The 24,943-nt window shown below is 46.6% G+C and overlaps 1 protein-coding gene across 4 annotated transcripts; it reads left to right on the plus strand.

Annotated features, from left to right (window-relative positions):
• Nucleotides 1-769: 769 nt before the first annotated feature.
• On the plus strand, nt 770-24,513 carry GCNT1 (glucosaminyl (N-acetyl) transferase 1). Of its 4 annotated transcripts, none has more exons than XM_083403488.1 (3): nt 775-1,240; nt 18,897-18,957; nt 22,171-24,513. In XM_083403488.1, the coding sequence occupies exon 3, from the start codon at nt 22,243-22,245 to the stop codon at nt 23,551-23,553; it is 1,311 nt and encodes a 436-aa protein (XP_083259614.1). In that variant the 5' UTR covers nt 775-1,240; nt 18,897-18,957; nt 22,171-22,242; the 3' UTR covers nt 23,554-24,513. The 4 variants fall into 4 exon arrangements, with proteins under 4 accessions (XP_083259616.1, XP_083259614.1, XP_083259615.1 ...); XM_083403489.1 differs by having other exon boundaries at nt 998-1,240; nt 18,897-19,034; XM_083403490.1 differs by lacking the exon at nt 18,897-18,957 and having other exon boundaries at nt 770-1,240.
• The last annotated feature ends 430 nt before the right edge of the window (nt 24,514-24,943 follow it).

Raw genomic sequence — 24,943 nt, forward strand, 5'->3', positions numbered from 1 at the left:
AGCACTAATAACCTCCTGTTTAGATTACTGCAACATATCGTATGTAGAGCTACCCTTGAAGACTGTCCGGAAGCTGCAGCTGCTGCAGAATACTGATGCTTGGCTGGTATCTGGAGTGGAGAGAGGAGATCATATTACTCTGCTCATCACATCTCTGCAATGGTTGTCTGTGAACTACTGGTCCCGATTCAAAGTATTGGTCCTATTGTGCCCCTAATGACTTTGAGCCCAGGTAGCTGAAGGAGCACCTTTTCCAGTATTGCCCCACCTTCAGCAGAGGCTGAAGGTGGGGCAATACTGTTAGGATGAAAGGGGCACCACCCCAACAACCTTAGCCAGCCTCTACCTGCCAGCCTTCTTACAACCAGTCAGTGGGCGGCTCTGCCTGTCCTTGGCTGTGCTTCCAACTGCCTGCCCAATGGGCACCAACCACCACTGCCCACCTAACTACTAAGATCAACCAGAGATGCCCTTCTTGTTGCCCCAACATTAGCTTTTGCTAGCCAGGTGGCAACACAAGGCACAGCACAGGGGGAAGGAGCCTCCAGATTGCTCTCCCCCTGCAATGGCCACTTTGAAGCACAAGGTAAAAGCCGCTCCATTTGTCCAGCAGGCACTTGCGATTTAATGCACAGCTGGCGGAATCTATTGTTGCTGTTTTATTTCGGGTGTCGTCGTTTAATGCTTCGTTCTAACGGTATTTCCGTGTTACTACGACCGTGTTGTCAGCCGCGATAGAAGTAAGAGCAAATGCTGCCCCCTCGGAGGCGCTCAGTCGGTAAGTGCGCGCAGGATTGCCGCCCCGCTTCGGCGCAAGGCGGCCACGCGCGGGGCTCCCTGCGGCGGCAGGTAGCTGGGCGGGAGCGGCGGCGCGCCTGGAGGGTTCCGCGGCCAGGAGCGCGCGCAAGGCAGCTCTCTGGGCTCCGGGGCGGGGAGGGGCTTTCAGGGCCGGCGAGGGGGAAGCTGGGGGCGGAGGGGAGGCGCCTCCGAGGCCAGAAGCGAGAGCGAGGTGCGGCGGGGAACCGGGCGCCTCGCCCTCCTGGCTGTGGGCTGGCGTCTCCCGAGGATGACTTCGGGGAGGGCTTGCTACCTTTGCCGCGCAACTCGCGTTCTCCTCGCGGGGCAGCTCGCGCTTCCGCCTCCGCACAGAAAGGAAACGAATCGGACTTAAACGTGCGCCTTCTCTTCTCGCCGCTGCGATCCTCCAGGCGCCGCCAGGGAATGAGCCGCGCGGAACAAGGTGGGCGCGCAGCGGGTTGCGCTAGGCGGGCGAGGGAGGTGCGATCCTCAGCTCTTTTGCATCTGCTTGCTTGCTGCACCCGAGCTTCACTTGTTCGGGGGGGAGGGATCTGATTCAGGCATTCAGTTCTAAAAAGCTCTTCCATACGTTCATGATTATCAGTGGAAAGGTTATACAGGTAAGACGGTGCGTTCCAGACAAGCTTCGCTTCTGTCTTTGGGCTTGAAGCGGGCGGAGGGGAAGCCGCTTTCATGGAGGAATTCCTGCTAAAAAGAAAAGGGAACTGGGTGCAAATGGTGTGCTCGGAAATGGCTCGGAGGCTTTGATAAGCGTTAACTCCTTGCCAGTATATCTTAGAACTAGAGTCGTTATCAGCCGGCAAAGGAACACGGGGAGGCAAGTGGCTCCTTTGAAAGAGAAAAGTTTCAAAAATGGATTTCTGATTTAACAGCAGGATGTCTTTCCCCCTCCCAAATATTGTAATTGTTTTGCTTGAGTATATATATGGGTTGTTTGATGTTCCTGCCGGCATAATTTCAGTTCAGGCCCTACATTGCTGAATGATTTCTGGAGAGGTATCAACAAGGCAGTCAGCTTTAGCAACTCACAGTGCAACCCTAGCCAATTAAGTCCTGTTGAATTCAGTGGGACCTGCACTCAGGTATGTAGGGTTAGGATTGCTGCCTAACAGGTTTATTATAACATCAACTTTCATGGACTAGGGGCCACTTTGTGAGATGCATGGTGTATGTATTGTCTGAAGTCAGCAAGAATATGCACATGGTTGTAGGTCTAACATCCTCATATTGTGAGGTCTGATGAAATTACAGTGTAAAAAAGTAAACTGACAATTAACATTAAAATTTAAATATATGTAAAATAAGACCAGTGAGCTTTCACACAGCAGTATTGATGCCTTTACCTTGGTCAGCTAATTAACACATGTTAATGAGAACTATTCACACCAAAGGTGATACCATAATTTTGTCTTTCAATGCTGGAAAATCTCTCTTTTGAGGTTATTTGCATGAAAAACAGCCTCTTAAAACCAGTGTACTGGGAGGTTGAAATGTTTCCCCTCAGGCCTCTGAATATGGTTCTAAGCCATGGGTAGGCAAACTAAGCCCGGGGCCAAATCCCGGCCAATCGCCTTCTAAATCCAGCCCGCAGACGGTCCGGGAATCAGGTGTTTTTACGTGAGTAGAATGTGCCCTTTTATTTAAAATGCCCCTCTGGGTTATTTGTGGGGCCTGCCTGGTGTTTTTACATGAGTAGAATGTGTGATTTTATTTAAAATGCATCTCTGGGTTATTTGTGGGGCATAGGAATTTGTTCTCCCCCCCCAAAAAAAATATAGCCTGGCCCCCCACAAGGTCTGAGGGACAATGGCCCCCTGCTGAAAAAGTTTGCTGACCCCTGATCTAAGCCTATGTCAGGTTTGGATTTGTTTTGTTCTTTGCCTGGCATCTGCTTTGTTTGCCCTGTGTAGAATGCTGTGGGGCAGGGGTGGGCAATCTTAGGCCCAGGGACCAAATATACTCCATCCACCCACCTCTGTCCGGCCCTCTGGACTTTCTCCTGCCCCTGCCTCCTCAGACCTCACGCTTCACTGGCCCCGCTGTGTGACCTTTTCAAGGACTCTTTCAGAGCTGGAATGTCACCTTGAACTGTGATGTTATCTGGATGAAACCTGGAGAGATAATGTGGGGTTTTTTTGGGGTGTGTACGCGCATGTAGAAACTTTCCACCTGCACATGCCTGGAATATAGCCTCCTGTACAAAAGGTAGAGTTGCATCACTTGCTCCACACACTTCTTTTTGCTACTGGTATGTAGAATAAAATGGGGAGGGGGCCTAAATTTAGAGCAGTGTAATCAGCATTGGTCAGATAGCCATGATGTTTTTGTTTTAAATTAGCCAGAAGGATTTGGGACTGTGGATACACTAACCCATTATTTAGAACAATCGCCACTCAATATGTAACTGGTAGAACAAAGGTAGGTATAATTGTACACCATAAATGATGCCCTTGCCCTTATTACTGATGATCTGACAGCTTTCATCAGGGCTGATTACTTAATTTAAATGCAAATATGATTGAAAGTAATTTAAGCTGCATGAGTGTAGTTAAAAGCTATCCGGCAGGTCCTGAAACATGTTGAATATGTGTTCGTTCTTTTTTAAAACATACCTTCACATAGGTGTTTCAGGAGGAGTTGTTATAAAAATGCAGCTGCAGCTGCTGAATGATTCTGTTTGATCTGTAATACAGCACTCTTGGACAAAGAGGTTGACACATTTCCAGCCTATTAAAAATACTGTGCAAACCTTCAGAGTACAAAAGTGGTGGAAGTTCTCTGTTTAAGTTTTCTTGAGACTTTCTTGAGGACTGACTACTTCACTACCTTGTGAGAAAGTTGTGTGCTAACTTGAAATGTGCATGTCTGTAAACAAACATGCTTTAAAAGTTATTAATTTACTTGTACTGTTTCCTTACTTCCCATCAGCTGAAGCCCCCAGTCTTAAATAGCATCCCTGGTGCTCAAGGACAGCAGATACCTAGCTATACCCATTGACTATCTGTGGTTATTTATGATGAGCAGCCATGAGCAGGCAATTCAGGATTGATCTGGCCTCAGACCTCTTTTTCTAGGGTGTTCTGAAAAGGATATCTGTTTAAAGGAAAGAGGAGGGGTTGGTGGCTTTTAAACAGGGGTGTGAGTGGCCCATTTGGAATCTGTGCTGTTCCAAACAGGTCTTCTAAATAAGGCTGGAGGTAACAGATTTCAGGCTCGCCAAGAACATAGAAGCTGTTGTGCCGAGGCACAAAGGCCTTTTCTGTTTTGGGTAGCTCTTGGCTGGTTTATCCTTTTTGCTAAAATTCTCTTATTCTCTTCTCTTCCTTTTTAATTTGTAAGAAGTAATTATCCTGCCATCGCGGGATGGTCAGGGTAAGCTTGGGTTTCTTTTCAGGAACTTTAATAAGGTGGTGTCAGTGGAAGCCTTGATTGTCATCTCATTCCTACTACACAGCCACCATCTGTTTCAGTGGAGCTCATGTCAGGGTGTTAAGCAAGCCCCATAGGCAAGAAGGGAGACTGAACAGCGATAGGGCTTAATGGAAGTCCCCCACAGGGAAGAATTCTATGAATACAAATATTGTGCAAAATCACAAAGGGATGATCAGTAACAGTGCTGCATAGTTTATCATTGCTGTCTGGTCCCACCCAGTTTTTCACGATGAACAAATACCCTTCTGAAACACCGCCTGTTAAAGGAGGTTATATTGTCGTGCTGTTTTATTATATGACTGTTCTCCGCTGCATTCATAAACTTCAAGTCTGTATAATCTTACTTGTCTCAAGCAAGAGCAATGTTTGCAAGAGTTCCCTGGAGCTTTTCCCCATTGTAAGAACTTTTCTTTGGCACTTCCAGTCACATTCTTTTTAGAACAATGGTGTGGTATCTTGCAGAAGCTGTCCTTCTTTATGTGATCCTGACTGGCCCAGGCCAAAAGAGAATGAGCTATTAGTAGCCATCATTCTTTGGAAATTATCTCTTTTAGTTTGTGGAAGAATGAATACTAATAATAACCAGGACATCTTTTAGTTGTGGAAAGTTCGTAAGCGAATGCCCACCAGCTTGAAGGAACAGTGCATAATTGTCCCTTCTGAATTCATTTTGGAATTCAAAGAGCCACAGTATTAATTATGACAAAATGTTATCTGTGTAGATTTCTATTACTATGGCCATATCCCAGGCACCATCATGGCCTTGATCTGTCTCTGTGTGCAAAGGTGGATCTTGGGGTCTCAAATTTCAGCGGTGCCCTGTACAGCACCAAAATTCAGCGCCCCCCCCACCTGTCACACTCCATTCTAAATCATAATTGTGGCATCCCTGGTGGTGGCGCCAAGGCTCTGCATCCAGTATGACTGAACCAGTTGCACTCCCCTAAATCTGCCTCTCCTGCGTGGATGCCGTCAGTGATGTCTTTTCATCATTTTATGGTGCCCTACCTCCCAGCTGAGAAGGACCCCTATAATTTCCCTCACCCTTATGGATTCTATATACAAATATTGTTAAGTATACTAACGGAAGATGGCAAAGGAAATGATCCCATAATGCTGTGAGTAACCACTTAAATCACAGTTACAGTGCATGCTATGCTGTGTAAGGTCATAATCAGTGCAGTCTTACAATGCTGTTATGTATAAGTCATCATTCTGTCAGTAAAACCTATCTTTGTATTTCCTCCCTTTTTTACCATATAGTAACAGGATTTTAGTTTTCTCTTGCAATCCTCAATATTTCAAGAATTGCCAGTTTGGTGGCAGATCATGTGCTTTGCATGCAGAAGATTACAGGCTCAGTCTTCAGGAATGACCAAGACCCTGTCTGAAACCCTAAAGAGCTGCTTTCAGTGTAAACAATACTAAATTAGATATAAGGAAGTTTCCTGCTAGTTTGTTACTAGCGATATTGAAGCATATTAAAAGCATGATCTGGGAATAATATTGCTCAAATATTGGCTCAGCCATAAACAAAACTGAGGAGTCAAGGGCAAGTCACTGTTAAGTCAAGCTACTACAGGTATCATTTTGCACAGGGATTCTGCTTCTGGCCCCTACACATGTCAGCAGAACATATATAAGCAGGCCACCCCCCACCCACCCCGTTCTGTTCTGCCCCTTTCCAGGTCCAAAAGGACCCGCATGTTGGTAATCGCGCATCAACTAGATGTACCTAAAATTGTTGCTGCCTGTATAAGCCCTTGGCCATGTGCAATATGAGGATGCCAGACTATCCTGCATGGCTACTCTAGGGATTGCACTCTACACTGATAGTGCAATCCTAGTCGTGTCTATTCACAAATAAGTTCTGCTATATCAAAGAGTGAGGCTGGGATTGTAGCCTAAAGAATTTAACTCTCTTTCAGTCACTGCTAGCTCTTCAGTCTTTAAGAATTCAGAGACTTATCTCTTGAGTCCCTCTTTCTGTTTCATGTTAAAAGTGTGTTATCAGCAGCACTTAATGAAAACACTGACCAGCATTATTCACTGTCTTTCCATTCCTAATACCTTTGGCATGCAGTCTTTTAGGCAGCTGCTTATATGTTTTATAGTAGCGCTGTCTAATCCACATTTCACTTCAGCAGCAGCAACAACTTGTACCGGGTCTACCTTAAAAGTACAACAAAATTAATTGCATTACCTTAATTAGCTGGAACCAATTCCTTACCAAGAATGTCTCTGCTGTCTGTAATAATAATTTGTTAAACCATGTTGATTAGTGGCAATTTCCTTTTTCTTCCACAAGGTGTACTCTCAAACTGGTTTGTTCTAATGTTCCTAGACATAAAATTATGTGAGTGCATATTTCATCCTCAAATTTAATGGTGGGTACTATAGTTGTTTTTTAATAGGCTGCCAAGGCAACATCAGTTCTCAAATATGATAACTAGCTGTTTTAAGAGCTACTCATCTTTCTCTTCCGTGATATGTGCATAAATGACATTGGAATGTGTAAGTATCTTTTGTCATGTCTCCTGGTGCAGGGGGTTGGACTAGATGACCCTAGGGGTCCCTTCCAACTCTACAGTTCTATGATTCTATGAATGTTTTCCTCTGTCTTTACTACATCCTGTTTATTCTTTTTTTCTTTTCTGGTCGGTGTCATTTTTCTCCTTGTTCGTAAAAGAGAACATGTTTTGCACTTCTTTTCACCCTTGGTCTTTTCTCCTTGAATTCAGAAAGGGAATATTTTTATCTATTCCTCTTTTTTGGAGACCATAATATACCCACCCACCTACACACAGAGACTAGAATTCTGGTCTTGGGACCCACTTTCTGCTCTGGCATGCTTCTACTCACCTGATGGGTGGGAGATCCTGAGTTTGCTGTTGCTGGCTGGATGATTCCCTCCCCCCCCCCGCCTGCATAGAGAATTTACATGTATAGATTTTCTTCTCACATGCAGATTGCATATTTTTTATATTGTTCCGACCTCATGTACTTCACAGTTTCTGGTCATTAGGAATAATTTCTTTCAGGACCTTCCAGACTCATGATCCAGTTTCCTTTTATTCCTTTCTGCTTCCGTCACTGTCTTTATCTTTTTCTGGCTACTCTTGATTCTGTTTCTTCAAGTTTTGACTCATTTTCTTCTCCTTTCATCTTGTTACTTGTGGCTCATCTGGCTTTCTGGGAAACTGACTTTCTGTGAAACTATCTCCAAACTGTTGCAACTATTACTTAGGACACCATATAACAAGAATGACCGGGAGGGAAGCTGGACTTTGCATATTGAAAGCTGCAGGTCTAGAATTTCACCCACCCAACACTCCAATGGCACTGCTTGGGTGGGTTGGTGGTGAAGTAAGAACTTTGTACATTCTGACAATGAGTTTGATCACATCAGTCCAGCTCGTGTTTTGTTCCCTTCACAATATATACCTGTTTGAATGCTTTCCATGCTTTCCCAAGCAATCCCAGTCCCATTTTTAAAAAACTTTGTTTTATGTCTTAGTATTCATTGTCATTCATTATTCATTCATTGTCACCTCATGAAAAGAGAAGACTCCCTGGAAAAGACCCTGATATTGGGAAAGATGGAGGGCACAAGGAGAAGGGGACAAGAGAGGACGAGATGGTGGGACAGTGTTCTCAAAGCTACCAGCATGAGTTTGACCAAACTGCGGGAGGCAGTGGAAGACAGGAGTGCCTGGCGTGCTCTGGTCCAGGGGGTCACGAAGAGTCAGACATGACTAAACAACAACAACAACAATTCATTGTCACCCAGTGCACTTTGTGCTTTAACAGGGATTTGGTCAAAGATATCCCTGGCCCCAGATATACCATACTGGTTCTCCTATTGCATTTCTTAAAAGGTTCCTTCTGTATAAGCTTGACTATTGTGGAAGTTAAAGTGAAAAGTTATGTATCGAATATCATGTATAAAAGTGAACTTCACCTATTATTATTGTCAGGGGTTCAGGAGCAGAGGCACAAGAAAGGGAGGAAATGGAGAGCGAGGGGGAGGAGTCCGAAGGAAATGTTAGCGATGACAGCGGTCCGAGGTCTCTGAGTCTTTCCAGCGAATCGGAAGATTCACAGAAAGGGGCTCCCATGGTCAGAGCAAGGGGGGTGCCTAGGGGGGCACCCCAGGAAGAAGGGGCCAGAGGGGACTCAGAGAGCAGCCGTCGGGAATCAGTACCAGCGTCCACACCAGAGTGCAGTAGGGGGGAGGAGTCCCAGGCATCGGGATCAGGCGGCGCACTGCCAGCGGGAGGACATGAGTCAGGGTTGGCCACGCCTCCATCGGGGAGCGAGGAAACGGTCGAGAGGAAGGTTGAAGGCTGGGCGCGCGCGCCAAGTTCAAATGTACAGGAGGGCGGCGCAGTTGGCAGCCCGGATAGGGAGCCAGGTCCCAAAGCCCGCCGAAAAGAGCGGGAGGAGTCAGGGGGGTCAGCATCAGCGTCAGAGGAATCCAGGAAGGAAGGGACCCCAGGGGGTAGCAGGACCCAGAGGAGAAAGGAGAGACGGAAGAGGTGGAGTAAGGCTAGAATCTTAAACTGGTGCACAGGGGGCGGAGATTCAGATGGAGCTTCGCCGGTCTAAACCCTAGACGTAGAGCTGGGGCGCTCCGGCTTGAAAATGGAAACTGTACTTCAATAAAGACCTTTGTACATTACTACCGGCTAGCGTTGGTCCTCTGTGAGCTGGGACCTGGAGCCAGCTCTGACAGTAAGCTCCATCTCACAGAAAAGTTTTGCACCAAGAACCTCGTAACGTGAGTGGACGCAGCGAGGGAAGAGGATTGGTGCTTCGCGAGCTCACAAAAGTCAGGCAAGATGACTACAGAACAGCAACTAGCAGACCTGCAAAATGCAGTGACACAACTCAACGCGGAGGTACTTGCATCCAGGAAGAGGGAGGAGGAAGCGGCTGCCGCCTGCAGGGATCTCCAAGCCAGGTTGGAAGTGCTTGCTAAGCAGGGGCAACCGGGACCCAAATCAGAGGGGATTGGGCTGGGGAGAAGAGGAGGCAGCCTTGTATCTCATTTCGATGGGAATTTACAGCAGTACCCTAACTTCCGAGCAGACCTGCTGTTTGCGCTGGAACTGCTGGATAAAGACTTTAGAGATGAGCAAGAGAAGGTGGGGTTTATCTTGTCCCATTTGCATGGGGAAGCTAAAGCGTGGCTGCGCAATCTGTGGAGAGATAAGGATCCGGCGCTCCAAAATGCGAATGCTTTCATTAAAGCGATGAATTCGTGTTTTTTATCAAAGATAGACATCGATATCGCCAGAAAAGACATACATGGGCTCAAACAAGGTAGAGCCAATGTGAGGCAGTACCATTCACGCTTTTTTGGATTGGTCCATGCGCTGGGATGGGAGAAGGATTCTGCTCCAGTCAGAGACCTTTTTTGGGAAGGCTTGAATGCAAATGTGAAAGATGAGATTGCAAGGGGGGAGAGGCTAAAGAGCACTCAGCAGGTGGTCCAGCGGGCGCTGGAGATTGGGGTGCGTCTGGAAGAACGTCCATGGAACAGAGAAGAAGGACGTTGGGGACGTACGCCAGCGAGAGCACCTCCCCTCTTTCCCAAGGATGCAGCGCGTGCGCAATCCACACCTCCGCAGGGAGGGGGAGAGGAACCGATGGAGATTGGAGGCGCCAGGGCTCAGTCAGCTACCAGAGCCCTAACACCGGGAGCAGTCAAAGCGAAGCCTCCTAGAGGGAACAGGAAGTGCTACATCTGCGACAGTGCTCAGCACATGGCGAAAGAGTGTCCCCAGAGGCTCCACAAGCACACTGCAGCCTCAGCAACAGTAACAGACGCAACTCAGCAGAGAGAACCACAGCAGGGAAACGACAGAGTCTGGCTGGAGGAAGAGGCACTGGGGTCCAGCCAGACAAGTCAGTGAAGCAATCCCCAGAAATTTTGCAGCCCACAGACCCCCCTCCCGCCCAAACCAGTGGTGCAGCTCACAGCATCGCTCCAACTACCCAATGGACTCACTATGGAAGTACCGATTACCATTGACTCTGGCAGCAACGCAGACTTCATAGGACTGGATTTCATTCAACAGCACAACATAGCACTACTGCCAGCCACGCTGCCTCTGAAGGTTGTCACGGTGGATGGCAGGGAATTGCTGGGGGGGCAGGTGGTGCAGCAAACGCCTCCGATGGTAATGCAAATTGGGAATCACCGAGAAGTCATCAGCTTTAATGTCACCCAACTGTCGGACACGCCTGTAGTATTGGGCATGAGTTGGCTGCACAGGCACAGCCCAGCATTGGCGTGGTACCAGCGCCAACTGACCTTCGGCTCATCCTATTGTGCGGAACATTGCATTCTGCCTAGCCCGGAAGGGGAAGAGGATGACCCGCAGCTACAATTAGGCACGCTGCAAGCAGTGCCACTCAAGTACGCAGCGTTTTTGGAGGTTTTCTGCGAGAAAGAAGCGGACAAGCTGCCTCCCCACAGGCCCTATGACTGCAAGATTGACCTCCTGCCAGGGGCGACGCTGCCAACCGGGAAACTGTATTCCATGTCTGAAGACGAGCTGCAGGAACTCAGGGAGTTCATAGACCTCAACTTGAAGCGCGGTTTCATCCAGGAGTCGAAGGCAGTGGGGGGCAGTCCTGTATTCTTTGTGAAGAAGAAGGACACGCCCCAAAAAAGGCTTGTGGTAGACTATAGAATTTTGAATTCCAAAACCAAGCCCACGGCCTTTCCCATGCCCAAAATAGACGACCTGCTCGCAACGGTGAGGAAAGGACGCGTTTTCACAAAGTTGGATCTGCGAGGGGCGTACAACCTGATTCGCATACGGGAGGGCGACGAGTGGAAGACTGCCATGTTCACGCCCCTGGGCACCTATGAATACAGAGTTATGCCCTTTGGATTACAAAATGGCTCCCACTGTTTTCAAGCCTTCATGCATCACGTACTGGCGGGTCTCCTCTACAAGAAATGCGTCTGCTTCCTGGACGACATCCTGATATTCTCAGAATCAGAGGAGACCCACGAGGGAGACGTCAAGGAAGTTCTGCAGAGACTGCAGGAGCATAGGTTGTACGCCAAGCTGGAGAAGTGCCAGTTCGACATGAAGGAGGTAGATTTCCTGGGCTACAAGTTGTCGGACAAGGGGCTCGCCATGGACAGCGCCAAGGTTCGCGCAGTGTTGGACTGGAAGAGCCCGCGCAATCGGAAGGAGGTCCAGCGGTTTGTCGGTTTCGCCAACTTTTACCGCAAGTTCATCAAGGGGTTCGCGATGCAGACGGCGGCCATTACCGACACGCTCAGCTCCAAGAAGAAGAAGTTCATCTGGACGGAGCAAGCGGAGCAGTCCTTTCAAAAACTCAAGCGTCTCTTCTCGTCCGAAGAGCAGCTACTGCATGTGAATCCCAGCAGACCGATGAGGGTTGAAACGGACGCCTCAGACAGAGCCGTGGGAGCAGTGCTGTTGCAGAAAGACCCGCATGGGGACTGGAGGCCGTGTGCCTTCTACTCCAGGAAGCTCAGCAAGTCAGAGCAGAACTACACCATCTGGGACAGGGAGTTGCTGGCCATTCATGCAGCATTCAAGGCGTGGCGGCACTTCCTCATCGGAGCCAAACACACAGTGCAGGTCCGCACGGACCATAAGAACCTGGAGTACTGGCGCACGGCGAGGTTCCTGAACCAGAGGCACATACGATGGGCGGAGTTCTTTGCGGATTTCGACTTCAGGATAGAGTACATCCCAGGCGACAACAACATCATGGCGGATGCACTGTCCAGAAAGCCGCAATACCTCGAAGAGGCGGCACCAGCAGCGGCCAAGCACATTTTCGCACCGAAAGCGTGGGCGTGCGCTTCAGCAACCGTGGACCTGGATGCTGTACGTCGGGCGCTGCAGGAGGACCCCTTCGCACGAGCCAAGATGGAGGAGGTGCACAGGGGCACGGCGAAGAACGACGAGTTCCAGATACGCGACGGATTGCTCATCCGCAGAGGGGCCCTCTACGTACCGGGAGACGACCTCCGCGCGAAAGTACTGCAGCAGTTGCACGACGCACCCACAGCCGGGCACTTTGGCAAAGAGAAGACGGTAGAATTAGTAGCCAGAGATTTTTGGTGGCCCAAGATGCGGGGGGAAGTCGTGGATTACGTCTCGAGGTGCAACACCTGCCAAAGGGCCAAGTCAGTGCACAAACCGCCGGCGGGACTGCTCGAACCGCTGCAGACACCGCTCGAACCGTGGGAGAGGGTGGCCCTGGACTTTGTCACGGACTTACCCAGCTCGAGGGGCAAGACGGCAGTGCTAGTAGTGGTGGACATGTTCACCAAAATGGCCCACTTCATTCCGTGCGCGAAGGTGGCCACGGCGGAACAGACCGCCAAACTGTTCATAGACCACGTGTTCAGGGTTCACGGTCTGCCACGGTCTATCCTGTCCGACCGGGGGCAACAGTTCATCTCGAACTTCTGGCAGAAGCTGATGGGTTTCCTGAACGTCAAGATCAACCTAGCGTCGGCAAGACACCCGCAGACCAACGGACAAGCGGAGCGAGTCAACGCCATCATGCAGCAGTACCTGAGATGCTACGCAAATCAGCAGCCGGCAACATGGGTGGACTACCTGCCGCTCGTGGAATTCGCCTACAACAACATGAAGCACGTGTCCACGGGGGTGACACCGTTCTTCGCCAACAACGGGAGGCATCCCAGAACCTTCCCGGGATTAGAGAGACTGGGGGAGGGGGAGCCACAGGCAGCGGAAGCCTTAGCGTCAGAGTTGCAGGAGGTTCACGAACAGCTTCGGAGGCAGTTAGAACTAGCAAAGCACGCATACAAACTGCAGGCTGACAAGCACAGAAGGGTTGGGGAAGACATACAGGTGGGAGACTGGGTTTGGTTGGCAGCCCAGGCAGTGCCGACCAGATCGTTAGCGAAGAAGAAGCTCGGACATAAACAGCTAGGACCTTACCAAGTCGAGGCACAGGTCAATCCAGTGGCCTTCCGGTTGACACTTCCGGAGGGATCCAGAATGCACCCAGTGTTCCATAGATCAGTGCTCACGCCCTACAAAGCACCTCACAGATTTCAGGAGCCGGGCACGGCACCAGACCCGCTCAGGGAGAAGCCCACAAGGAGGGGGTCGCCAAGAGGGGAACCCATCAACGAGGTCACAGAGATTTTAGACTCGAGATGGGGGGAAGAGGGAGTAGAATATTTTCTCGCCAGAGAAGGTACCCCGGCCAGCGCCAACCGTTGGGTGCCGGACTATGCCTTGGACGAGCCTCTTCTCAAGGAAGAGTTTCATGCCTTGTTCCCACACAGGCCCATGCCAGCCGCGTATTTCGATGACTGGCTTTTCACACCCACATTGTCAGCCAGCACGTTCCAGGGGTTCACCTCGGACGAAGAACCGGCACTGGAAACACATTCCCCGGAGGGATCACCCTCGGGGTCTGCCTCAGACCGTTCTTATTGGTGGGACGATCGACCAGAGGAGCAGTGGCGCAGGAAGTTGCTGGGGGGTCCTTGGCAGGCAACGTCCCCAGAGGAGACCGGGGGCGAGACGGACATGGACGTGTTGGGGGAGGACCTTGGGTTCGAGCATGGCGGCACAGAGATGGAAGCAGAGGAAATCGAGGTCGGCGAGACCACGGGGGACGAACTGTATCCGGCATTCACCCCCACAACGACGGAGCACCCAGCACCCACACCTGAAGGAGGGGAGGGGGGAAGGGGGGGCTTCGAGGGGGGGATGGATGTCAGGGGTTCAGGAGCAGAGGCACAAGAAAGGGAGGAAATGGAGAGCGAGGGGGAGGAGTCCGAAGGAAATGTTAGCGATGACAGCGGTCCGAGGTCTCTGAGTCTTTCCAGCGAATCGGAAGATTCACAGAAAGGGGCTCCCATGGTCAGAGCAAGGGGGGTGCCTAGGGGGGCACCCCAGGAAGAAGGGGCCAGAGGGGACTCAGAGAGCAGCCGTCGGGAATCAGTACCAGCGTCCACACCAGAGTGCAGTAGGGGGGAGGAGTCCCAGGCATCGGGATCAGGCGGCGCACTGCCAGCGGGAGGACATGAGTCAGGGTTGGCCACGCCTCCATCGGGGAGCGAGGAAACGGTCGAGAGGAAGGTTGAAGGCTGGGCGCGCGCGCCAAGTTCAAATGTACAGGAGGGCGGCGCAGTTGGCAGCCCGGATAGGGAGCCAGGTCCCAAAGCCCGCCGAAAAGAGCGGGAGGAGTCAGGGGGGTCAGCATCAGCGTCAGAGGAATCCAGGAAGGAAGGGACCCCGGGGGGTAGCAGGACCCAGAGGAGAAAGGAGAGACGGAAGAGGTGGAATAAGGCTAGAATCTTAAACTGGTGCACAGGGGGCGGAGATTCAGATGGAGCTTCGCCGGTCTAAACCCTAGATGTAGAGCTGGGGCGCTCCGGCTTGAAAATGGAAACTGTACTTCAATAAAGACCTTTGTACATTACTACCGGCTAGCGTTGGTCCTCTGTGAGCTGGGACCTGGAGCCAGCTCTGACAATTATGATAATATTATTTTATTGAATTTATATACCGCTCATACCTGTAGGTCTCAGGGCGGTTACACAGAGCCCTCTATTTTGAACTTGTATCTCTTTTTCGGCAGAGTGTGTGTCAAACCACATGTTAATTTAATAATATTTTTAAAATTGTTTTTAATTCACCCTCTTTCTTTTTAAGGTAAAGCAGCCACTGGCCCCCAGTATGGTGTTGATTAAAATCAGAACACTTGGCACCAATTTCCTCCCCCAAATTCCCCCGACTGCCTCTTTGCTCCTGAAAGTACCATTTGGGGGGCTTCTTTTCCTTCAAAATGAAGCTTGCCTTTCTGATTTTAAAATTAAAACTGTGATTAACATAGCATGTTGTTTAGGCCTTCCATATACGTTTAAGCTCTATGGATGCATTGGTTTATTAAGAAAGACTGAATAGTTGCTAGATCTTCTCTCACAGCACTGCAAAATTTTGTGAATACAAATGGGGCACTGGGCACCTTTGATAATGGAAAGGCTCCTTTAGAGCTTAGCTCATATTTATTTCATCTTTTTAAAAACCTAATGTTACTAAATAGGAAACGACACCCCAAACGCTTCTACAAAGACACTTAACTATGGATTAAAGTACTATAATGTCTTTTTCTAAGATTAAATTTAGTTGGTCATAGGGCTAATGTGAGAAAAGCCTTCTAAAATGTAATAAGAATATAAGGTTTAAGGAATCCATATTTAAGTTGCTTAAATGATCCTATTATGCAAGAGTAAAGACAAATCCCTTTTCTTGTAACTACAGCTCTGCATTTTTTGTAAACTATGCAAATTAATAGGTTAAAAATGATGGTCAATAACACAGGATAGTTCCTATAATTCAGGGTTGGAAATATATATAGTCCAGATGTTGTTGAACTGCAACGCCCACTACCTCTGACCATTGGCTATGTTGATTGCAGCTGAATTAATACCAGGTGACTTCATTCTGATTGCTGATTAAACTAGCCGGTATAAGGTATGGTTTACACATAGGCAGGGAATAATGTTAGAAGTATGGTTTTTGTTTTCAACAACCTTCTCTTTTTTGACACCCCTTATCTGTCCCTCTTTAAAAAGATGTGGAGGAGGGCGAATAGTTTCACCATGAAGGTCCCATGTGGTTATCTAATCAGGGGTCACTCATTAACAACCCAGAAAGTCAGGGAATAAAGAATGACCAGCGATAAAGACCACAGATTTAAGACTGTAACTGAAACAAATCAATCAGTTGTATGGTGCTTCATTCAAAGCACATAATTTCTTCATATGGAAGATAATGTTAGTCTGAACTTTGCTCTATATCACTACATTTTGATTCAAAGTAACATAGCAATATAGTACTTATAAGATTGCTGTTGTAATTGCATTGACAAAGCCATCAATCATCCAAACAGAAGATTTGGTCTCTTCCTAAGTTCCTCTACCCATCTGATTCTCAAACAGCACTTCTAATTTCCACAGCATATCCTAATTTCTAAGTTTTCTAGCAGACTTTGTATTCTGCAGTGAAGTTTATGGTTACCCAGCCAGAGGGAAGAGCACATGAATAGGAGTTTGATAGACAGCAGTATGGAAAGCGGGAGGGAGGGAGGGAGGGGGAGATAGTGAGGGGAGGATTGATCAAGAACTGGACAAGAAGGATTTTACATCAATTGCATCACCTATTTGAGTAGGACAACGTGGGATGTAAACTATAGGTATCCATAATCTACTAGGAGGAAATGTAGTGGTTCTCCTGCTTTTCTGTCATTTCTTTATTAATGTCATTTTCTTCAAAACCTTTCAACAGTGCTTAAAATTCCACATCCATTGTGTTGCTACTGTTCTTCTCTTTGGCATTTTACTAGGCTGATGACATGATTAGACCAAAGGCCTATCTAGATCAATGTTCTGTGTGACCAACTTAGCATTATGCCTGAACTTGTCTTCGTGGTTTGTTTCCCGCAGACAAACCACAAATGGTTACAGCCCATGGTTTGTCCAGTGTAAGACAAATCACGAGCCCCAGGTTGAAGAGAACACAGCCCTGGGTGGTGCAGCAGCAGCAGCAGCAGCAGCAGCAGCAGCAGCAGCAGCAGCACAGGACCAGAGAAATCATGCTGTAGCTTCAGTCTTCACTCACAGAACCTGTACTTTGCTCAGTCATGCTAAGCCCAACTAAAAAGCTTGATGCTGGATTTGTTATTGCTGAACTCTTTTGCATCTTTTAACATGAAAAATCAAGATCCACTATGTGTTAAAGAGTAGCCACTTCTTTTTTAAAAATGTAAAAGCCATTGTCCACTCCAACAGTGGCAAAGCATTATTGTCAGTAGGCAGATATACACATACACACCCAATGTTTTCTCCCTTAGTTATACTTAGAATGCAAGCTCAGATTTAAATGCCTTTCAGGTCCAGCATGTTGCAGGCTTAGTATATCTCTTACTATGCCACGTGAGTTGGAGTTTGCTGTTGAACCCAAAATGAATGAAAGATTTGACAATGTCCAAGACTGCTGGGTTTTCTGTATAGTGGACCAAACAAGTTTGTGGCAGCAACACAACATTTAGGGAGTGCTTAAGCACCCAGCGCAATCCTTTTAAAAGTCTTTGGAAACCCCATTTTTATCCTGCATAGCCCTGTGACTTGCAGAATCATGGTCATTCAGTTTTTCCCTTCTTCTTCTTCTTCTTCTTCTTCTTCTTCTTCTTCTTCTTCTTCTTCTTCTTCATTTCTATACAACTCTTCATCACAGGAATTAAAATATAACACAAAAATACATACCATAGTAGCAAAACAATAACCCTCCTCACACACAGTTTAAAAGGCCATAGATTTTTTTAATCAGCCAAAGGCTTGAGAGAAGAGGAATGTTTTTTCCTGGCACCTAAAGACAAAAGTGCCAGGGGAGCCTCCTAATCATCATGTGTTCTGTTGGTCTTTCCCTGGTTGCCTGCTTGCCACCACTGATGTGAGGAAACTCCAGCCAAGGTCCATTGCACAGCCAAGTCCTTTACTCACGAGCAATGATGAGTGGCACCTGGGAACTCTCTAAAAGCAAAGTTTTATTTCTTGCCCAAGCAGGAAAAGTTACAGCAAGCAACCAGGAAAGCGATCAGAGGGTGGAACCTCAGTCTCTGTTTACACTCTCCTTTTATCATCATATATAGGCAAGACACCCAGTGATATGGTCTTACTGCTAGCTTAACCACAGATGCCATTTTCCTGTTCATAGAATGTCATGCCCTGGCATGCTTCTATAATTTTCCTTTATATCTTTTCCTGTTCTTTGTTATTTTTCTGTTCCTCTCTTAAGCTTGCATTTCAGTATGATTACTGAAATCCAAGTGGGAACTGTTTGGCTCAAGATGGCATTAGTCTTACTTCAGTTATAACACCATGTTCATGAGGTAAGCTCTGAAACTGGGCCTGAAAGCTCAGCAGAAGCCACAGAAGAGCATGTGACTTACAGTTCTGCTCTCGCAGATTCTCTAGTTATGTGTGAAGCAGAATGCACGCCCTGTTCTTGACTTAGGAGATCCAGAATTTCAAGGAGAGCATGTCACTTGCCACAGGGAAAATCTGTGAACACCACTTGGTAAGCAGATCAGTTTCCAATTTTCTTCTTACTTACAATGTTCTATCCTGTGACTCAAATCTTTTGCTAGGTGTTTCCTTGCCTTCTTGAAACATCAGACCACCTGCTCTTTCACATGCTGCTGTAAAAATCACATTCCCCCTCCCCCATGAAGTATTCTTCTATGAGCAGGCACTCATTTTATTTCTTATAGGATGTACCTTGGGGTCCTTACTCCTGTCTGTGCCTTGACATTTCTGGGAGATTACAAGGAAGGCCCATTAGATTGGCGTCTCTGGGTTTCATCTTTGTCATCAGAATTAAGCCCAAAGTATGCAGAATGTGGTAGTGAAGTCAGTATAAATTAGCAGGGTGGGAGGGGGCATTAATATAGCCAGGTTGCTTTTTATGTGCTGTAGCAACAGTTGAGTCTTTCATCAATCTCTCTTTACCTTGCTAGCAGGGAGTTGAAGTGTGGACTTCATGGCACTAACTCCAGCCAAGACCGTTAACCAGGACTTTGTTCATCATTTACAGGTCTCTGCCTGGAAAATTGACACAGTGGTCTCTTCAGGATGTTGGCTGGGGCGAAACAAAGGTGAACCCTGATTGCTGTTCAGGAAGAAAGAAGGAGGAAGGGGCGGTGGGGTGTAAAAAGAGGTCAAACTTCAACATGTTAGTCATTTTCTGTAATTTAACCTTATACTTCCCAAGTCTGAAAGTTGTACCATAATTCACTGCATAATTGTCACCACCACATAATTGCCACACTCTGTTTTTTTGGTCCAAAAATTGGTTGAGTCGCATGGTAAATTCCTTTCCTCCCCCAGCTGCCACCCCGTTCCCCTCGTTCCTCGCCGTCTCAGCCATAAGCTCCCAGGCCGTCCCTGGGCTTGTGGCAAATGGCCAGGAACTGCTGCGGGACTGCTCTGCCTTGCCTGAAGAGCAGCACAAGAACGACGAGGGTTCTGCGTTGGTGGTCCGGGATACGCCACCCAAGAAGGGGAAGCAGCCAATGAGCAACCACCTCCAACACCTGTCCATGACCCCTTTGTCTGCCTCTGCCCCCAGCAGAACCTTCAGGCACCTCTAGGTGCATATCAACCATCTTCCAGAGGCCAGACAGCAGGTTGGGGTGGGAAACAAAGGACCCCTCACATGAAAGCGAAGGGAGGGGGAGGTTGTATCTGAAGCTGTGGAGTGGAGGATTCTTTACGGGGTTTCTGAATAAGCCCTCCCCCAGTCTCCAAATCAGCTGCCACGAAAGGGGCAGTGAACGTGAGCGAGAGGGCAGGTGTGGGTTCAGGGACCAGAAGATGCTCACTGCCACCACCTCTGTGGTCTGGGATGAAGATGGCAAGGATGGAGGAGCAATAATCTGAACAGCCAGACAGCCCCCCTGGGGCAGAAGCAGCTGCCGGAGGTCTGGCATGGAACATGGCGCAGGCGGGGGCCTCATATAATGGTTGCGCCCCCTTTTTTGCATCACAAATTTAGTGTAAAATCTGTGGTGATTATGTGGTGAAATACTGTATTTTTGCCTTTGCTTCTCAGAACTCAGGGCAGCTTCTGCCAGGTTCTTCCATTCGCACTCTGGCCACATTTGTTTAGCTTCAGAAATGGGACTTCATGGGCTGCTTTCGGATCTTCTGGTCCTACATGTGCATGGAATATATGTTACCATAGATAAATGAGTTGATGGTAAAATGAATGATACCCAATTCTCTGTGCTGATTGTTTATTTGCTATAAACGTCTGCTGGAACTTGATGAGAAGTGATCTTTTTCTCAGACTGATTCAATAGGAATGTTATTAGAGGTTCCAAAGAATGTAAACTTTCGTTTAAGGTAACATTAATGTTTAGCCAAACACCCATCTTTTAAGTTAAAGGCTTTCAGAAAACTTTCATTATCTCTCTTTCTTTGTAGATTTTCAGTTTAAATCACTGTTAATTCTGTGGTGTCAAAAAAGTAATGCTAGGATACCTTAAAAAAACACCAGTAATTACAGATTGAAGAAATGCACTGTCAGCTGCTTTGTGTTTTAAAATCAGAAAATTTCAGCCTGTCTCTAAAGATCCTAGTATTTTATTTCCATGAGAAATCTCAGATTTATGTTTAATTAGACAAAATGACTTGGTCTTCTGTGCCAGCTTACATCCATCATTGACCTACTACTTTTACTCATGGGAGTTATCCATTTGCTTGATTCAGTCTTAACATGTGATCATGCAGCTTATTGACTTTTGGCCACAACAACTGTTGCAGTTGGATAGGAAAGGAAACATATCAAAGGAAAGGATACCAGTTAAACAATTCTATGTTAGTTTCTCTTCACTGCTTCTATCCAATATAAACTACTGCAGCTACTTTGTGTCTAGGGTTGCAGTCCTTTGGGTTGTAACCAATGCTGGTCCTACTCAGAGTAGACCCATTGAAATGAATGAACCTAAGTTAGTTAAATTCATTAATTTCAACAGGTCTGTTCCAGGACCAGCATTAGATCCATCCCAGTGCAGGACCAGCCCACCCATGAGGCTGGGTGAGGCAGCGGATCTGGCCTCTGAGGAGCATTTTGCCTCCTCCCCTGCGACCCCTCACCATCTGCTCCTCTTTGGCCTCCTTTCACTCAACTGCCCCCCCCCCCCACAGTCGCCTCAGGTGATGACTAAGGGAAGGGGGCTTTCTTTCTTTTGCCTCTAGCAGCAAAATGACCTGGCTCAGTCTTGATCCTTTGTAGGCTTACTAGAGAGCAAAATCGACTGAACAGAATTAGGATTCTGAGTAACTATTGTCAGGTTGCATGACTTTCTGTAGTTTTGCGCCTTCACTGGTTTCTCTTTTCTTACCTCCCTCTCCCACATCACCACGTGTGTTGTTCTTTAAAATACCAGTCAAAGTTCCCCACCCCCATCACTTTTGTTGCATCCTGTGCTCAGACGTCTGTTCCTATATATCAAGTTTGCTTCCTCTTTGTCTTTATTTAAGCAGCTTCTTAATCTTCTATTTTCTACTGTCCTTCATTCATGTGATATTTTCTGGGTCAGAGGTATAATAATGGTTAGAGTGTCTGACTAGGACAAAGAAGAGTCAAGTTCAGCTCCCCCTTCAACCGTAAAGCAAAGCGACCTTGAGCCACTCACTACCTGTTTGCCTTGCTCTGTACACAACTTTATATGCTTCCTTGAGTGGCTTGGAGGAAAAGCAGAACAGAAATGTAATAATAAACTTATCAAATCAGTTGTTGTTCCTTTTTACTTACTTACCTTCCTCTTTTCCTGTCTGTAATTTTTAGATTGTAAACTTGCAGTAGGAGCCCAAAGGTTGTTCAGCCATTGATAATTAGAATGATTTTGTAACTAAAATGTTTATGATTTTAGCAGATATAAAACAGAACAGATGATGTAGCATACCTTAAGTTTTTCCTATAAATTAATTAGGACTATGAGATGACAAATGTTCCTGAGAGGTCCCAGCATAATGTGTAAAGTGGCCATATATAGAGAGAGAGAGAGACAACAACCTAGGCCAAAGATAGCTAACACGATTCCCTTCAGTTGTTTTGGACTACAACCCCCATTATCCCTGTGTATTGGCTGTGATGGCTGGGGCTGATTGGATTTGCAGCTCATAGTATCTGGACAGCTCCAAGTTGGCTACCCTTAACCCTAGACTGGGCATGCCAATGACACAACAGAACTACTAGTGAATAAGCATTGCACCTTTAACATCCCACAGATTATCTGTGACACAGATAAAAAATGCAGAATTTAATTTTTCATTAGAATTTATGTGTACTTTCACTATTCTAGGAACTTCTGAGAAATGCAGACAGAAGGCTCTGAAGCTGGATCCTGATCATGCGTATGAAGAAAGTCTCTTAGATGCATGGGAGGTTGCAAACACACTCTGAAATGCTGAGAAGGAAACTTCGTCACTGTCATAACCTACGCTTCAAGTTTCTACTGGTGTTGATTTTTACAGCAGGCACTTTGTCCCTTATCAAAATCCATCAGAAGCCAAGCTACATACATCATGGGCGTCTGGAGCTAACTGATGAATACCCAAATAGTAACATCAACTGCTCCAAGATATTGCAGGGAGACCCAGAGGAAATTCAGAAAGTGAAGTTGGAGCTCTTAACTGTTTCTTTTAAAAAGAGCCTGAAACTAACTCCAAATGATTACATCAACATGACAACAGACTGCAACTCCTTCATTAAGAGGCGAAAGTATATTATGCAGCCTCTGAGCAAAGAAGAAGCTGAGTTTCCCATAGCATATTCAATAGTAATTTATCACAAAATTAACATGTTTGATAGACTTCTGAGATCGATTTACGCACCACAAAACTATTACTGCATTCATGTTGATAAGAAGTCCCCCGAGTCTTTCTTGGCTGCAGTGAAGGGGATTGCTTCATGTTTTGACAATGTCTTTGTTGCCAGCCAGTTGGAGAGTGTAGTATATGCTTCGTGGAGTAGAGTGCAAGCAGACCTCAACTGCATGAAGGATCTCTACAGGAGGAGCGCAAGCTGGAAATACCTGATCAATCTTTGTGGTATGGATTTTCCTATCAAGACTAACCAAGAAATAGTAGAGAAACTAAAAGCTCTCAAGGGTGAAAATAGTTTGGAAACCGAGAAAATGCCTTCAAACAAGGAGACACGATGGAAGAAGCACTATGAAGTTGTTGATGGCAAAGTGAAGAATATGGGAATAGACAAACAACGCCCACCTCTTAATACACCCATTTTCTCTGGCAGTGCTTACTTTGTTGTTAGTCGGAGGTTTGTTGAATATGTCCTAGAGAACAACAAAATCCTTACTTTTATAGAATGGGCCAAAGATACGTACAGTCCTGATGAATACTTGTGGGCTACTATTCAGCGAATTCCCGAGGTCCCAGGTGCAGTCTCTGCCAGCGAGAAATATGATGTCTCTGACATGAATGCTCTTGCCAGGTTTGTTAAGTGGCATTACTTTGAGGGGGATGTGTCCCGGGGTGCTCCGTACCCACCTTGTAATGGAATTCACATCCGCTCTGTGTGTGTCTTTGGAGTGGGAGACTTGAACTGGATGCTACGAAAACACCACTTCTTTGCCAACAAGTTTGACACTGACTTTGACCCCTTTGCAGTTCACTGCTTGGAGGAGTATTTAAGAGACAAAGCACTGTATCAGCACAGCCATTAAAGTGCAACCATCTGCATGGTACAAACCCTTTCCCTCTGATAAGGATGTCAAAAATATTAGAGATTAAGTGTGCGGTGCACCTTTTGCCTCTCTTCCAGCTGCCTTGCTGGTCTTTTTTAACAAGCCTTGTAGGATGTTTACTAGCTGATTATGTTGTTCTACATACTTTGTCTTGGTTTTCTGCTGTTCCCAAAGGATTCCCATCATATGCATTCTGTTGTAATAGACAACAACAGAACATTTGGTATGGTCATTGGAAACGAAGAGCTCAGGTTTTCAACATTAGCACTTCATAACAGTTAAACTGGACTAAAGCTTCCCCTGCCTTTAAGAATCTTATTAGAGATCTAAACAGTGTTCTTAATTTTTTGGTGCAGCTACAAAGGGCATCCCCCCCCCAACTAATTATGAAGCAATGGCAATTAGAAGGGAGGGGGGAGGGAGGGAGGGAGGGGCCAGGAGTGAGCAGGCATCATAGGATAGAACATGGATTGTCTAGCAGGACTATACTTAAAAATACAAAGAAAATTGAGAAATTCCAAAGCCACAACTTCTGCAGAGTTCACATTTGCAGTTTGCACAAGTATCTCTAGAGCCAAATAATTAAACCCTGCTTTTGTTGAAAATCCATGAAGCTTTTTAAAACTCTGCCAGCAGCTTTGTATTAGCATACTTCATAGAAACCACAATATGTATTTTTATGCATAAATTTTAATAGTGGGCTGTATTCTTAACACATTTTGTAGTTGTTCAAAAGTGATGCAGCAAAAGCCTAAAATATTCTCAGGGAAATATTAATGTGCCTTGTTGTGTTAGTATAAATGCTTCATTGTATGCAATATCTTCTGTTTGTTGCTTGATACACTCTTGGAATATTTCATGCAAGTGATATTGTAACTTAATAATATTAGTCCTGACTTTTTGAACACTTTAAATATAAATTAAAACAGTTTTCTTCAATGGCATGAGTGTGAAATGCAAAACATGACATTCAGAATTGTTCCTGGTGTTACCTATTTTCTATTTTCTTTCCTTTTTTCAAAAACCTCTGCGAGGTCAGCAAGGCAGATGTTGGCATGGTATGATTTACATAGGCTCACTTCTCAGATCTGGTGTGAGAATCTTAGGCAGGGTTTGATGCCCTTGTCTTCCCCAGTATGGATTGCATTTCCTACAGCCTGAAGCCCTTCTCAGAAGTAATACCATTCTAAAGCCTCTGGGAATCTTTTCCTAGGTCTTTGGGGAGTCGCTTTGAAGATGTGCATGTGATTCAGAGGGGACTTAAATGCCCCACTGAAGATTCAGGTGTTCCCAAGTGTCCTTGCTCCATAACACTTGATCTGTACTATGTATAATTCTGTAACAGTAATATTTCGGCACTGCTCTTTTA

The sequence above is a fragment of the Podarcis tiliguerta genome, assembly GCF_965153285.1.
Source record: "Podarcis tiliguerta genome assembly, chromosome: 11".
Taxonomy (NCBI): Eukaryota; Metazoa; Chordata; class Lepidosauria; order Squamata; family Lacertidae; genus Podarcis; species Podarcis tiliguerta.